The 15,239-nt window shown below is 32.9% G+C and overlaps 1 protein-coding gene and 1 pseudogene across 1 annotated transcript; both read right to left on the bottom strand.

The window, feature by feature from the left end:
* Positions 1 to 699: 699 nt before the first annotated feature.
* On the bottom strand, positions 700 to 10,779 carry LOC120071122 (putative E3 ubiquitin-protein ligase LIN-1). The gene is made up of 14 exons (XM_039023191.1): positions 9,841 to 10,779; positions 5,997 to 6,206; positions 4,670 to 5,904; positions 4,410 to 4,554; positions 3,972 to 4,229; positions 3,557 to 3,863; positions 3,301 to 3,425; positions 2,819 to 2,935; positions 2,171 to 2,302; positions 1,974 to 2,096; positions 1,763 to 1,873; positions 1,527 to 1,673; positions 1,190 to 1,435; positions 700 to 1,046 (listed from the first exon to the last, which is right to left on the bottom strand). Exons 1-14 carry the CDS (start codon positions 10,645 to 10,647, stop codon positions 1,032 to 1,034), a joined length of 3,978 nt encoding a protein of 1,325 aa, XP_038879119.1. The 5' UTR covers positions 10,648 to 10,779; the 3' UTR covers positions 700 to 1,031.
* A 1,194-nt stretch (positions 10,780 to 11,973) lies between these two features.
* Positions 11,974 to 13,696, bottom strand: LOC120072026 (annotated as a pseudogene).
* Positions 13,697 to 15,239: the final 1,543 nt, after the last annotated feature.

The raw sequence follows: 15,239 nt of genomic DNA, 5'->3' as shown, positions 1-15,239 counted from the left end.
GACTTTAACGACTAGTCGAAAACCCAACATGTAAAGAAAATACTATTTATTTATTTATTTAATCTTTTTAACAAAAAAGAAGAGATACAAAATAGTCACTAATTTATTTATTTATCCTATGATTTTCAATCGAGAAAAAGAAAACACGACCTTTCCTTTTTCTTAATTTATTTTTATGAAATTTCTCACAAACTTTATAACTTGGTTTTATGAAAGTTCACACAAACTTTATGATTTGATACATTTTCTTACGTTTTTTCAATCCTGAGCAATACAAATAAAAAATTATTTTGGTCTAATTTTAATTTAGTATTTTAAATTAATTATACACAAATAAACTTGAGAATATGAAAATTAGGAACTAAATGAAAATTAAACTAAAAATTCAAAAGATTGTAACATTTTGAAATATAGCCAGTTAGAAGTTAAACTATAAATTCAAAACTTAAAAGTATAACATCGTTAAAACACAAAGACCAAATAGAAATTAGATTCAAAATCTAAGAACTAAAATAGCATTTTTTTTTGTAATAAATTTATACTAAATAAGAAAAATAAGTGAGATGAATTAAATTGTGAACAATAATATTTAAAATCTTCTTGTAAGGAAAATTATAAAATTATATAGTACATTTTCTAGATCTTTATCTATTTTACCAAATATGCAATTTTTTTTGTTGCATGGTCAACTATAAGAAATATAATTAGTACCATTATATTGAGTTTTAACATCTACTTTAAATTTACAAGAGAAGCTTTTCAATTGTTGAATGGTTGTCTTTTGCTCATTTCTCTTCATTCTAATAGCAATTCTGCTTATCCATGGCTGCACCAGCAAAAGCTATTCTTGAACTTGACCTTATATACATTTTTGAAGAACAATCTATCACATATTTCATATGCTTGAGTAAAGAATTAGTTTGAAATAATTATAATTAGGTGATTATTGATTTATCTTTTTCTTGCTTTTTTACACTTTTGTATCAAAACACACTGTTTAGGATTGTTATAGGCCACATTCCTCTTTTCTGTCACAGTCCCCATGCCTGCAAAAAACAGGAAGATACTGATTGTTAGCAAATATTGCAGAATGTAGCACGCACTTTCAAACTTACAAATATAGTAACATTGGGGAGTTTATGTTTCTGAGTAGTTATGGTGTCCATCCGAAATAGAAGAAACACTCTACCTGAATCCAACCATCCGACGTTCCAATGACCAGAACTTCCTCCCTTTCGTCAAGCGTCATACAAACAATCTTGCAGTTTCTACCAGTTTGAAGCGTGTCTATTTTGTTGTGCTTTTCCCTGCTCCAGATTTCAACCATTCCTCCTTTTCCTCCCAAGTAAGTTAGATCTGAACTTACAGCCATAGCCCTTACATCCATTGCAGTTGTCAGTGACCCAATCACACCGTAGTTCGATGTACTCCAAATCTTTACAAGACAAAAAAACTTTGATATTATCGACATTATATATTAAATCAAATCAGATAGAGTCGAGGGAATGTGGATGTTAACTGAGTACCTTCACAGCTGCTCCATCTATAGCAGTACTGGCTGAAAATAATTGTTCGTCGTAGACTTGAAGCACTTGGATTGGATTGGCTTTCCCCAACAGTTTTCTAGAACCACTGTGGATGTAACTTAAGGTGCCTGTAGTCAAATCAACCTCCTAATAGACCATGGAAACGTGTTGTTAAGAAAACTGAAACAAGAAACAAAATACTTCATAGAAGCAGTGGATTGAAGAAAGGAAGGTACCTGGATGCTACTATCATGGCATCCACAGAAAAGTTTTCCACCCACGAGATGCAAACACTTGACATGTTTACTCGAGTTTAGTAACTTCGATTCCCCACCCCACGAATAAACCTAACAGATATTTCTAGCCAGTGAGCTAGTGACAACCTTCTATTGAATAAAACGCAGAAAATGAAGTTTGATGGTTTTCATAAGGTATTTCATGTGATACCCTGATACCAGCTCCATGTGGGATGAAGCAAGCAACGTTCTTCGAAACGACTAAGTTATGAATTTGATCCTTCACATCGTGAACTTTTATGCACTGGATTATATCACGGTCTAGAGACCATACCTGATCGTGGGAAAAAAATGAGTTTTAATGTGAAGTTCAATGCATGTGAGAGGGAAGGATTGACGTGTAAGCACCTTAATGGTCTTGTCTAAAGAGCCACTGTATAGTTTCTCTTCGAATTCCGAAACTGCTAGACTAGTGACTCCCTTGGAGTGCTCTTGAATTTCATATATGAGATGAAGATTAGTTCCTCTAACAGACCATACCTTTAAAGCCAAGCAAACACACCGTTATCAGAAACAGATAGCACTAAATACAAAAACAAAAAATGAAAGGAAAAAAAAAAACGGACCAAGAAACTTCGTTAAATGCTGTATTTATTACTAGTTCAGACTCACAATATTGCATTATGACACAGATTAAGTAAGACTAGAGTAGTTAATGGCCAATGCTAATCAATGAAAAGATTCAAATATGAAAAAGTATCTAGATATATGAATGAACCTGTAAAAGTTTCAATTCCCACTAGTTCTTGAAATTAATGATGATCAAATCCAGGAGAAATAACAATAATGTTGATACAGAAAACCTTATATCTATAAATATTAGGCATTTGGCAAAATTTGTGAAAGGTGCTTCCATTTTATGAATATATGATACAAATAAAGGAAGGATAGCTATATACCAAGATTAGAGTATGTCAGATGTATTATCTCAACGGAACGAACTATCAAGGATGGAACTTAGAACTACAAATGTTGGTTGGTACTGGGTGAAGATACCTTGATTCTTCCATCTGAATGGCCAGAGATGATTTTGTCTTTGAAATAAGCAATTGATAGTACTTCTCCATTTGTACTGCAATCTACTTGAAACAATTCTTGATGACACCAAAATTCCTACATTAGAAGAACAATGGTAATTATAATAGGTGGTATTTTTAGAGATAATAACTAAGTGTATAATAACATTTTAAAAAAATTGCAAACATAGAAAAGTCTATCTGCGACAGATTTCTATAACTGATAAATTCTTACTAGTGATATGGTCTATCTCTGATAGACTTCTACCAGCGATATGATTTATCACTGATAGACTATCTAAAGTTTGACATGTTTGTAATTCTTTTTTACGTTATGCTATATCTGCAAATATTTTAGGCCTGATTGCTATATTTGTAACTATCCCTTAGAACAAGGATATGAAATCATTTCACGGTTCAATAGTTAGCTGGAATAAGACGTCAATAAGTGTAACTACTTACAGAACTCAAGTCTTGTCCCTCAGATAGAACTTTTAGCATTTCAAAGGCCAATGGTGTTGATCTCTTAAGTTCCCTGAGACCTCTCATAACATCTTTCATGTTGGAACTTAGGCACTGTAGTCCATCTGGAATTCAAATGGGGAAGAAACTAATGTCCATAAACATCTAAAAAATCAACAGAAAGTATTGTGTACTGCAGAAAATATACAACATTAATAAGGGAATTTTCATTCTTGTTTCAGAAGTTGCTACCCACCTGGTTCGTGTACGAAACTATTTATTGCTAGCAAGCTAAGTGTTTTCTCTTCCATATCTGTTGTTGTTATGAAAATCGATAAGAAGTGATCGAGCAAGCAAACCCGAGCAGTTTCTAAAATCCCTGTGTCTGGAAGAGTCCTAAGCATATGACAGAGCCATGTGGCAGAGACAAAGCATGCCGAAAATAGTGCTGCATATTTGCTCTTTAGGCCTTTTGCCAATGGTTCAAATAGCAACCCAAAGTCATGGCTTATAAGTACAAACGCCATCCTTCTTTCCCATTCATCAGCTGCTTTCTCTTCTTCCTTTTGAGCCATAGAAGGAACCACTTAAAAGTTATGGAATGATAGCTTGTAAGCCAGATATAGAGATCCAAGTACCGAGAAAATGTCCAAATTTTCTAGAAAACTCACCCTTGTAATTTCAACTTCTCCAGGAGCACTGCTAATATCATCCCTTTGTATGGATTTCCTGTGACCTTTATTAAGTCCTGCACGTTTGAGAAGAAAATACCTAGCCAAAGGTCGTCCAGATGTGCTAAACCTTCCTTGTAAAGACATAATCGTCTCAGCAGCAGAAATTTGAGTGGTTGGGAAGTCAGAATCTCCAAGGCATGAAATAAGAACATCCATTGCCTCTTCACGATAGATACTCATCTTTCGTGGCTCCACCTATAAATGAGTACGGTAACATTGTACTTAGTAATAAGTATGGGACAACATAGCACTTTAGAAGTAAAAGAAATCTGCTTCACCAGCAAATAAACTTGCCCATTGAACTAGAAGAACATGTTAAAGATAGATTTGAATGTTCGATGCACCTAACTACAACAGAAAATGGGATACTCATACCAATACATCAAGTTGTAGCAGAAGACCAGCCACTACAGGGGATTGATCTCTTGTGGCAGTTTGTAAGTATATTAAAAGAGAGTGCATAGCACTATATTCACCTCCATCCTTAATGTTTTGAAGAATTTGTTCATTGAAAGTCCTCCTGAGAGAAAAGAAGGATAACTTTCATTATTGCTGGTGCATATCTCAGTCTATCAGATTTACGAATAGACACTGATGAAAAAGAAAGATATCTGGACATGACCAGAAGAACAAACCTGTTTAACTTAACTAACTCAGAGAGAAACATAATGATCTCGAATTGTTCGTCGTTACTCACTTCTATGAAACTTTCCAAAACCGGAGCTAAGTCAGCTTTATCAGCTATGATATTTCTGCACCTCCCATCCTCTTGAATGCATCTCAGCAAGATCCCAACTGCAGCAATCCGCTCCACTACCTGTTTTGCTTTCAAACTACCTATAATACTTTCGATTGCATTTTCAGCAAGCACAACAACAGCAATCAGAGATCCTTCTCTACTCCTTCCCAAAATCTTTCTAAGTAAAATCACTGCAGCAGATTTATAGCTTAAACGCATCTTATTCACATCTCCTTCTTTCTTCTTGATAGCATTCAAAAGAGAACCCACCATGTCCATCTCTTGTAAACTCTGGCTGGAAAGTCCCAGCTGATATATCAACACAACAGCTTCCATGAAACCTCCTTTGAAAAGAGTCACGATACAATCCACATCCGATTCGACCCGAGAAAGCGTTTGAATCACAGTAGCATCTTTGAATCCCAGCTCTGATAAGAGAAAGATTGCTGCACTCAAAACCTGTTGATTAACAGAATTGACGAGGATCTCAACAAGTCCATTGATTACAGGAGGTTTCATCAACATAAGTTGTATATCCATTTCCACATTCTCTTCCAACCAGAACCTCTCCACACAAAGCACAGCAGCTTCCGCCTCCTCCAAAACTTCAGAAGCATAGAGATTGACAATTGCAAGCCTCATCTCCTTCATACCTCTATCAATGGAGGCTTGGCTTATGACACTAACAGGGGAGGTCAAGACAGCCATTGGGTCAGCTTCATCAAGAGCTTTGTCCAAAGAAAAATTGGGATTCTCTTCAAGCCAGCTCGCAATGAGGCGTTTGAGCACATAATTGGTTTTGGGAAGTTGGGTATTTTGCAGCTTTTGTCCAGTGATTGGGCAAGTTGAGTTGCCTCTATCAAGCCATTCCTGAATTGCACTGCGCTCATAAGTTTGACCCGTCTCGAGAGTCACTGGGTCATAAAAGATGTTGCAAGTTATGGGACATACGAAGTCCTTAGGAGGTGTATTACACCTTTCACCACTCTCCGGCGAGGCATTGCCGGAATCCCCCATAGCAAAATCCAACTCCACTGATTTGGTTTCTGATTCTTCTATGGAAGTTATGGTTTGTTTTAGCTTCTGGGTCTCGAGTACAGAGTCAAACAATGCTGTTTTGTGGTCATTTTCCTAAAGACAAACAAAAGGAGACGAATATTATCAAAAGGGAACTAATGGGTTGTGTTTTTTTCCCTTCTTGTTAACATCGATTCGTATTTTACCTCGATTTCAGAAGAATCGTCTTCGGCTTGAGCAGCCGGATTGAAGATAGAAAACGTTCTGGATCTACTGGAAGATTTTTGCTCTCCGATGAAATTGAGAGGTCCGGGAATTTGGGAAGGAAGACATGGCGGCGGCGGTGGCAATGACTTTGATTTGGTGGTACTGTCGACTTCAAGAGATACAATTGGGTCTTCTTCAACCCAAATTGGCTGCAGGATACGAAAGAGGAGAAGCAAGTGAATGCCATATTGCTTCAGATTAAAGTCGTCGAAGAAATTATTGTGGGACTTTCATCAATAGTGGAAATTTCTAAATTTGTGCAAACTTGTCAAAGAAAAACAGCAAATGAAATCTTGAATTATTCAATAATTTTTCTGAGGAAAAAAAACGAGCTCTTGATTCGTTATTTCATTGAAGGAACTCTTTTGTCTTTTTCCAGCTGACAAAATTTCTAAATTTGGCCAATCATGAATTATGTCATAGAACTTAATCTTGTTTAAATTTTGATTTCTAATTTAATTAGTGAGTTTGTTTTGTAAATATTTATATTACTTTGGTTAAAAACTTGAAATTAGTAAATGAATCGATGGAATTTGAAAATAATTGATTTAAAATAGATTAGCAAAAGTTAAATTATAGAAAATTTTTTAAAATTTTTTTAATAATATCCTTAAACTTTTTCTTAAAAAAATATTGATAGTTTTGGATGAAAACGATTAATATTTGTTTAGAAAATATCCATAAATTTTCACAAGTTTCAATAATACATCACTTTTGAAAAAAAAAAAAAAAAAACTAAAGATAATGTTAATACTAGTATATAGATAGAACTCGTTAATACTTCATTTAGAAAAATAATGCCCTTGAACTGCATTAATACCTTATCCCATCAATATACGGACAACAATGGTTTATCTACATCATCTCACTTCACTTTTTCATTTCCTTCATTTTCCTCTTTTTTTCTTTCCCTATCTTCTTCAATACTTTCTTATTTCTCTTCTTCCATTCTCCCATCTCTAAAACTATACCGTTAAATTAAAATATATACTATAGGCTATAGCAAGAACAAAGAGAATCATAGAACCATTATAGAACTTCAATACTTACATTTTTCTTTTTATAACAAAGGGGAATGTTAGGAATTAGACATGTATTAATACGTTGTATGGATTATAATTTTGAGAACAACTAATAGAAGGGAAAGGAAAGAAAATATCTTCATAGCTAAATTTGTAGGGATGAAAACTTTTTTTATCTTTTTGGCAATTCACATTAGTATATTTGTTGAGGTTAATCAAGAAGGTTTTCTAGGATCAAAGATGATATTCCTTTGCTGTTGTTTTCGTATTGGGTGGTTCATTGTTTAGCTGAGTTTTGATTAGAGATTTTGATTTGTGCACTTTGTGATTTTGTGGGAAAAAAATGAGAGTATTTCTATACAAGTTGTTTCAAACTTGTCCTGTTCCAACTTAAGACAACTTCAAAGAAATTGACTTTACTAATGGTAAGAACACTTTAAATCTTCTCTTTTTAAGATTGAGAGTATTAATACAACTTTTAAAATTTTAAGAATATTTTTTAAATGGGGTACTAACCATCCATACATGTGTATATATATATATAAGTAAAATTTTCACAGATAGAAAAAATGTTAAATTATTTATATAAATAGCAAAAAAATCACTAATAGATACTGATAAATTTCTAACGTCTATAGCATAGTATCGATGATAGACTTCTATCAGTTTCTATCACTAATAGACACTGATAGACTTCTATTCGTTTCTATCAACTTCTATTAAAAGAAGATTAAATTTTGTTATTTTGTATAAAAAGTTTTCATTATTTTTCTATTTTTAAAAATTTCCTATATATAATATTTAAAATGGGTGGTGGGAGAAATTTTTGATATTTCTTTTGTCCGATTTAGTTAGAGCGTATTTTGACATTTATCTCATTAAATAAATTTTTTTTTACTACTTTTAGCATCACAATTTTTTTTTTTTTTTAAAAAAAACAAATTTTCCTACTTTTGTGCATCACACGTGGAAGAAGACAAAAATCCCCTATTTTTGACACATACCCTAAAAAAAATAATAAAACAAATCACATTATACATAGAAAAACAAGTTTGATCTCTGACTCACATTAAAAGATATATAATATATATATTCTACCTCAAATATCTACTTTATTAATACATTTGTAACTCGAGTTGGGTTTGATCAACCCATTTTTTTTATTCAACCCGATACTCAACCCAACTCAAAAAAATAAAAAAAAATTCAAACTCAATTCAACTAATGAACAAAAACTAATCCAATTCAACCGTTGTAGTTTGGAACCCAACCCTAATAGTTTGGGTTAGGTAATCTGAGTTATTCGGGTTGTTCGGTCATTTGAACATCCCTATCTAATTCACAGTAAAATATATATTTTTTTAAACTTTCATATTATCTAAAAACTTATCATTTATATTAAAATATAGTAGATCTAAGGAAAATTCTTATAAATAGAAAAATTCTAAAAATATTCACTCTATAGCAAAAAGTTATAAAGATGCTTTATACTTTTGTAACTTTTTACTATAAAGTACAAATATTTTTAAATATTTTTTATATTTAAAAAGACCCATAGATTAAAAAACACCACATTTTATCTCTAATTCACTTTAAAATAAAAAGAATTAAAAAAGAGATTTTCAAAAATGGAAAAATATTGGAAACTATTACACAAAATAATAAAATCTTAATCTTTTTTAATAGATGTAGATAGAAATCTATCCGTGTTTTCTTTTTCTATTTCTATAAATAGTTTGACTTTTTTTCGTATATGTGAAAATATCTCAATTAAAATATATAATTTCATGTATAATTCATGTTGAAAGAAAAACAAAAAAAAGAAAATTGCATTTTATCTATTATACTTAAATAATCACATTATACTCAAGTTAAATACATAAAATAGATGTAGTTAGGTATCGCACCTCCACTTTTTATTTGTTTAAAATATGTTATCGTTTTCATTTTTTTCTTACTTGAATTGTGTGTGTGTGTTTTTTTAACCAAATGAGATTTTGATTGAATAGCTTTTTTAAGAAAAATAAAAGAATTGTCTATTTATTTTTTTAAAAAAATTAGATTGTAGTTATAAATATATTAGAAATACATTTTTATTTCTAATAAAAGTGATTAGTTTTTATTTTAAAGTTTTCTTATTATAAAAGTAAATATTATTAATTTGTTTATTCTTTTATTATCGAAAATTTAAATTAAAAGATTAAAAATTCAATTCGAAAACTTTAAAAACATATTAATTCAAATTTGTTTGGAAGAATATGAATTGTTTTAAAAAAATTATAAAGAAAAAACTAATGATCAAGTAAAGATTCTTATTTCAAATTGTATATTTCATTTTGAATGTCATGAAATTTGTGGAACACAAATATGTCTGACCAATATGCTTTAATGGTATTATTAAATCTTTCTAACTTAGATTTTGAGAGATTTTAATTTATAATACATTTGAAATGAATTCCATTGTTTAGTTCGGAAAGAAATAAAAATGGTTTTAAAATTCGAAATAATTTCAAATACTAATTTATTTTAAAAAATTTTCTAAAATACATAAGATTTAAAAGTAAATTACTTAATTATCGTTCTTTATTAAATTATAATTAAAAATTTATATTAATAAGTTTTTAATTTTCTTTTTCAATTACCATCTAAACATAAAATTTTTAATACATTCATTTCAATTTTTTTTTCTTGAGTCGAAAATTCAAAATATTTTTGAAAGAACTTAATTCTGTATATGATAACGAAGAGCGATCAATATTACATTATACCGTCCATTGGGTAAACAGAGCTGCTCTGTTCTGAACTTCTCCTCTGTAATCTGCTCCATTTCCTTCCATTTCTCTTTCTTATTATTCAACAATTTAAGCTTCGGACTTGCAATCCATCCACTTTCGTCATTTCCTTCCAAGATCCTTTTGAAATGGTGGGCAAAATCTATGCAATTCTTGTCCAGAACCCTCTCGTAATTGCTTTCCAGTTCCTTCAGCTTCAATGTTTGATCAATGCTCAACTTTGACAGCGATTTCGTGCACGGAACAGCCTCCCTTTCGTCGCAGCTTGAATTTTCGCCACTGTTGTAATTCAAAGTCGAGGCGAAGGATGTCAGGATTTTGGATCTCTGTTCATTGAACCAGTGAAAAATCGGAAGAAAATGGCGGACAAAGAGCTCCTCGAAGAGAATCGGAGCAATTTCGGAGCGAGCCAATGAAGGGTCCGAGAGGAACAAATCAAGGAGACTAAGAGCAGAGTTTAGATTTTGGTGATTGAGGCCGTAAATTAGGGATAATAGAAAAGAAGAGATAGGGTTTTCAGGATGGGAGAGGAGTAGCTCTTCTGCACAACGGAGAGAGGAGGATTTGATCGAAGAGTTGTTGGCGGAGATGGCGTTTTCGAGAGCTTCAGCTGCAAGCCCAAAGGGTTTTAGGGCAATCTCATCGGAAAGTGAAAAGTTACCGTATACGATGGAGAGAAGGCGCTTTCGGAGGTCGGATTGAGCAAGTATTTCAGAGATGAAGGCGGATATATGGTGGAGGATATTCGACGCGGTGGTGAAACCGGTGTCCACCATTTCTCCAGTAACAACGGACGTCGAGTTCGAGGAAGTTATAATTATTGCTTCTGATTTGCGGCTGGAATTTTGGTGGATATTATAAAAAGGCAAGGCAAGTGCTGTGCCGCCCCCGGCCGGCTTGACTGAACTGTAAGCATCATCCTTTTGCTGATTGATTGTTTCATTCAGAACTTTTCAAACAATCAAAAACCCAATTGCAGACTAAGATTCACTGTTCTTGATGGCCCACTTGGTGGGAAATAATGATTTTAACATGATTTTGTTAGTTTTCCTGTTCATTAGGCTAGATTTATGTGTATTAGCTGTTATGGTGTAGGAATGAAACACTGCAGAGAAAAATTAGAGTTCCCAAGTGTATGAAGAAGACCCTACAAAAGAACTGCGAGATAAATAGAAATCGAGATGGTAGAACCAGCATAAAGCAATAAATTGATTGAATCTATTGACAAAAAGAACATGACGTGAAAGAGTTCACAACATTGCATTATTAATAAAATCATCCTTTGTTGCAGAAACTGATAGTATCTATCTGCTTTATTACAGTAAAGTGATGAATTTAACAAGAGCAGTGACAGCGCCGTTCGGGGATGCTAATGCAGCAAAAGCGGCAGCCTCATTGGACAAAGCAGAGCCTCCACCAGCCGAACCAGACAGTGATCTAATTGCAATTAAGGGTATCTCTTTTTGATGACAGACGAGTGCCACAGCTGCAGTTTCCATGTCAATGCAGGTCACATTGAATGTTGATTGCAGGAACTCTTTGTAAGCTTTATTGGAAACAAACATGTTGGCACCGACCCGTCTTTGCACTCTAACTGCAACAGGCGCTCTTGGTAAGCAATTTGTTGAATTTTGACACCCTTCCAACTTCAATCTCTACAATCATGAAAAATGTTTCTTCAAACATAACATTCCTATCCGTAGAGCCTATTTGTTTGAACAGAATGATAGAAATGCTATCAGGGTATTATAAGAGTATTTGGTTATAAATAGAAAGGGAAAATGATTAAGATAGAGAATTGTTTTGATGATTTAGGCTTGCATGCTCAAGAAAGGAGATGTTTCAAGTGCCTCAAATACTTTTGTTATCTTGTAGCTCTTACCTTTTATATTGAAATACACGGTGATTCTGTTTTGGATTCTATCATGGAATTAGAAATTTTCATAAGGCCTCATTATATACATGTCATTCAAATTAGAGAGAGCTTTAAAATAAAGCATCAAATGGTACATTCTACATTGTCATGCTCTCTCCCTGTCTCTTTTTATAGTAAGCCAATCAAGTTAGGTTGATCTGATTACTTCAAACTTGATTTACTCTAGGATCATAGACTTGGAACATGTTTGTTTCAATTATTATGGAGATAGTGGGGTCAGGCAGACAAGTACCTCAAGCTTCTTGGCTACTGAAAAGTAGTGTTTGTCAACAGGAATCCAAAAGACATGTCTGACTTCAGGAGTTCCATTGACAGGGAAGATCTCTTCTGGTTGGTACCAGACATTGTTTAAAAGGTTGTCCACAGACATTTCTTTCTTTGTATCAACAATACTGAAGTTGGAAAATTTCAGGAAGCCAAATTTTCTTGTGTAATCTCCATTGGATTCTAATCCAAGTTTGTATTCTGGTCCACCTCCGAACCACTGCTCACAAGTTTGAGTTGATTAGAAAATGAAGTCAAATGACAAACTTGCATAAGAAAAGGACATTGTTTTGAGTCTTTCCCTTGTCTGTTGAGAAGAATCCAAACGGGAGGGATTTGCTTACCTGCCAATTCCATAGACTCGTATGAGCCCAATATCGGGGAATAGTGGAGTAGTTACATCCCCATTTTCAAGCCGAGGATCTTCACTTCCAGCTGTTCCATAGTGAAGCACACCTTTCACTCTAAACAGAGTCGGAGGCAATTCTGTGGTTGTTCCTGCATTAAGCTATTCATAGAGGGAAGATTAATTCATGGTTCTAATCTTGATGAATTCGTTAATCTCAACATAACTCAACTGGTTAAGACATATGCCGTTAACCAATGATTGATATCCATCGATACATTGATATATTTATAATTCGGAAGGTTTGATATCGATATTAAGGATCAATCAATATCTTATATATCTTTTAAAAATACACATAAAACATAACAAATTATTGTCTATTAGTCTCCATATAAATTTCAATACTAATAATAAGATTTATAACTTAGTTTGGAAGTTAAAACAATCCACTTATTAATTTATGTAGTTTAAATAAATTTCTTTATTTACATAAAATCCTATCCATAGGGATAGTTTATCAATAGATCCATAAAATTAAAATCTCTTGTTATCAACATTAATATTTTGATCATTCTTCTCAACCTAGAGGTTAGAGGTTCGATCTCTAATCTCCACATGTTGAGCTCCAAAAAGGAAGCTACCCATTTGTCTATCTAACTTTCAACAAATCAATATGTATTTCATAGCCTTTTCCTGGGGTAACTTTTCTATATCGATAAAGATGTTCGTTGTTTTTTAAGACATCAAACGTTTTCCATCATCGCTTTCTAATTTTTAAGATTCTCAATCAATCTGAAAAAAGAAAAATGATCAAACATGTTCCTGTCTTTCAAATTAAATAAACTAAAGAAGAAACATATTGTCAATATCTACATAAGTATACCATGCTTAATCCTGTTATCACAACTATAACATTCTTGCTTCCTATATGTCCAAATCGAAACCGTCGACCTTTAAAAGAAAAGAATAGAAGAACTATAAGAATGACGGATATCAACTGTCATCTCTCTCCTTGCATGAAAACATAATAGACGATGATTGGCTAACCTGAAAAATCCAAGTATGGAAGATTATGATCAACGACAAATTTTGGAAATTGAAGAAGAGGGTTCATTTCATAGGCATTAGGCACCACTATGGCCACATAAGGGCCATTTTTGTTTACTATATCAATCTGTTCCAAAGCACTCACTGGAACAGCTGCATGGGCCATAAGGCTGATCTCCAATACTACTACAGCAACACCCAACATTACCAACATCAAATGGCTCTCCATGTTTCCTCTCCAAACTCAAACAAAGTTTCTTCCAAAAACCTAGATGATGAGAGATGGTTTATTTAGGTGGTTTTATTTTGTTACAAAGTCGATCAAAAGTATGAGAATTCATTGGCATGTGCCTTGTGGTTTTGAAATTGTACAGAACACCTAAAAAGAAAAAAAAAAAGGTCAAGAATTAAGAAGTCGAAATGAAGCATTAAGGTTTATGGAGTTTAAGGCCCTTAGAAGCAGCCTAGCAAGTTGAATAGTAATTGGATTATCATATTGATAATGATATATGGTTTAGAACACCAGCTAGGACCTGAGCGTCCCAAGTGGGAAAGATAGCAATGGGTCGGCTCAATCCCATTGGATCAGCAAAGAACTCATCGTTGTTTCGGCTGTGTAACCAAAGATTTTTAACAGTGATTGGAAAACTAAAAAGTAAGGAGTGGTTTAAAACACCAGCTAGGACCCGAGCGGGAAAGATAATAATAAATTGTCCTTGATCCTGTTGGAGCAAAGAACCCATAATTGTCTTGGCTGTGTTTCCGGGGCTCTTAATCGCAAGGATTGGAAAACTGAAAAGTAAGGAGTGGTTGCGTGCAAGTTGTTTTGTGTGTCTCAGAACTAGGATTCATGCAATTTGTGCCCACAGAAGTTTTTAATATTCATGATTTGCGACACTTTTTTGGTCATCTTCTATGGACTAAATTTGAAGCTTATTTAAACTCAAAAGATTAGACAAAAACTTTGTTCAATTGCTATTTGAATAGCTAAGCCACTATATTTGTTTAGCACAACAATTACGGGGTGGGGATTGAATTTCTAACCTCCGAGAAGGAAGGTCATGCCAATTACGACTGAGTTAGGTTATTTTGGCTAAGTCGCTATGTTTTCTTAATTAATTTGTGATAAAATATTGAAGAGTTGTAATAAATTTTTATGGTGGCATAGAATTGTAATACAATTTTATGGTGGCGTTTGACTATTTCAATTTCTTATTAACATCTCGTTTTTGTACTCATATTTATTGTTCAACTTGTGTACCTCCGATATGTTCTTCCAAAGAAAAATTATATTTTTCCATATACAATGTATTATTCATTTGAATTAATCTTATTTCATCCTTGACTTTTATGGTTTCTAAACTTTTTTTTTTTCAAAAATTCTAAACTATTTATTTAGAACTATTTTCAGTCATTTTTTCTATTATAAACTTTTCAAAAGTCTTTTTTTAAATAATAATAATAAATAAATAAATAAAAGATTTATATACTACTTTGGTTTCTATAGTTTGAATTTTTTTTTATCATCTTAGTTTTTGTATTTTCGAAATGTTTAGTTTGGTCCCTAAAATTTCAACTTTCACTACAAAAAAAAACTATTTTTAGTGACAACAACGAAAAACATTTAGTTACAGTTGTGCTAAAAAAAATCAATTCGCTGCAACTCTTGCAACAAATTGATTTTTCGTCGTCGACGAATTTTCTAATTTGCAAAAATTAGAGAAAACTAGAGTTCCAAGTGTGTGAGGAAGACCATACAAAAGAACTGCAAG

The sequence above is a fragment of the Benincasa hispida genome, chromosome 2 (genome assembly GCF_009727055.1).
Source record: "Benincasa hispida cultivar B227 chromosome 2, ASM972705v1, whole genome shotgun sequence".
Taxonomy (NCBI): Eukaryota; Viridiplantae; Streptophyta; class Magnoliopsida; order Cucurbitales; family Cucurbitaceae; genus Benincasa; species Benincasa hispida.
This window is presented reverse-complemented; position numbering and strand designations above follow the sequence as displayed.

Excerpts from the sequence above, each read along its gene's own strand:
- LOC120071122 (XM_039023191.1), bottom strand. The coding sequence starts at position 10,647 with ATGGTGGACACCGGTTTCACCACCGCGTCGAATATCCTCCACCATATA. Across the intron at positions 4,555-4,669 it reads GAGTTAGTTAAGTTAAACAG|GAGGACTTTCAATGAACAAA; the intron begins GTTTGTTCTTCT and ends CTTTTCTCTCAG. Across the intron at positions 3,426-3,556 it reads TAGTTTCGTACACGAACCAG|ATGGACTACAGTGCCTAAGT; the intron begins GTGGGTAGCAAC and ends TTTGAATTCCAG.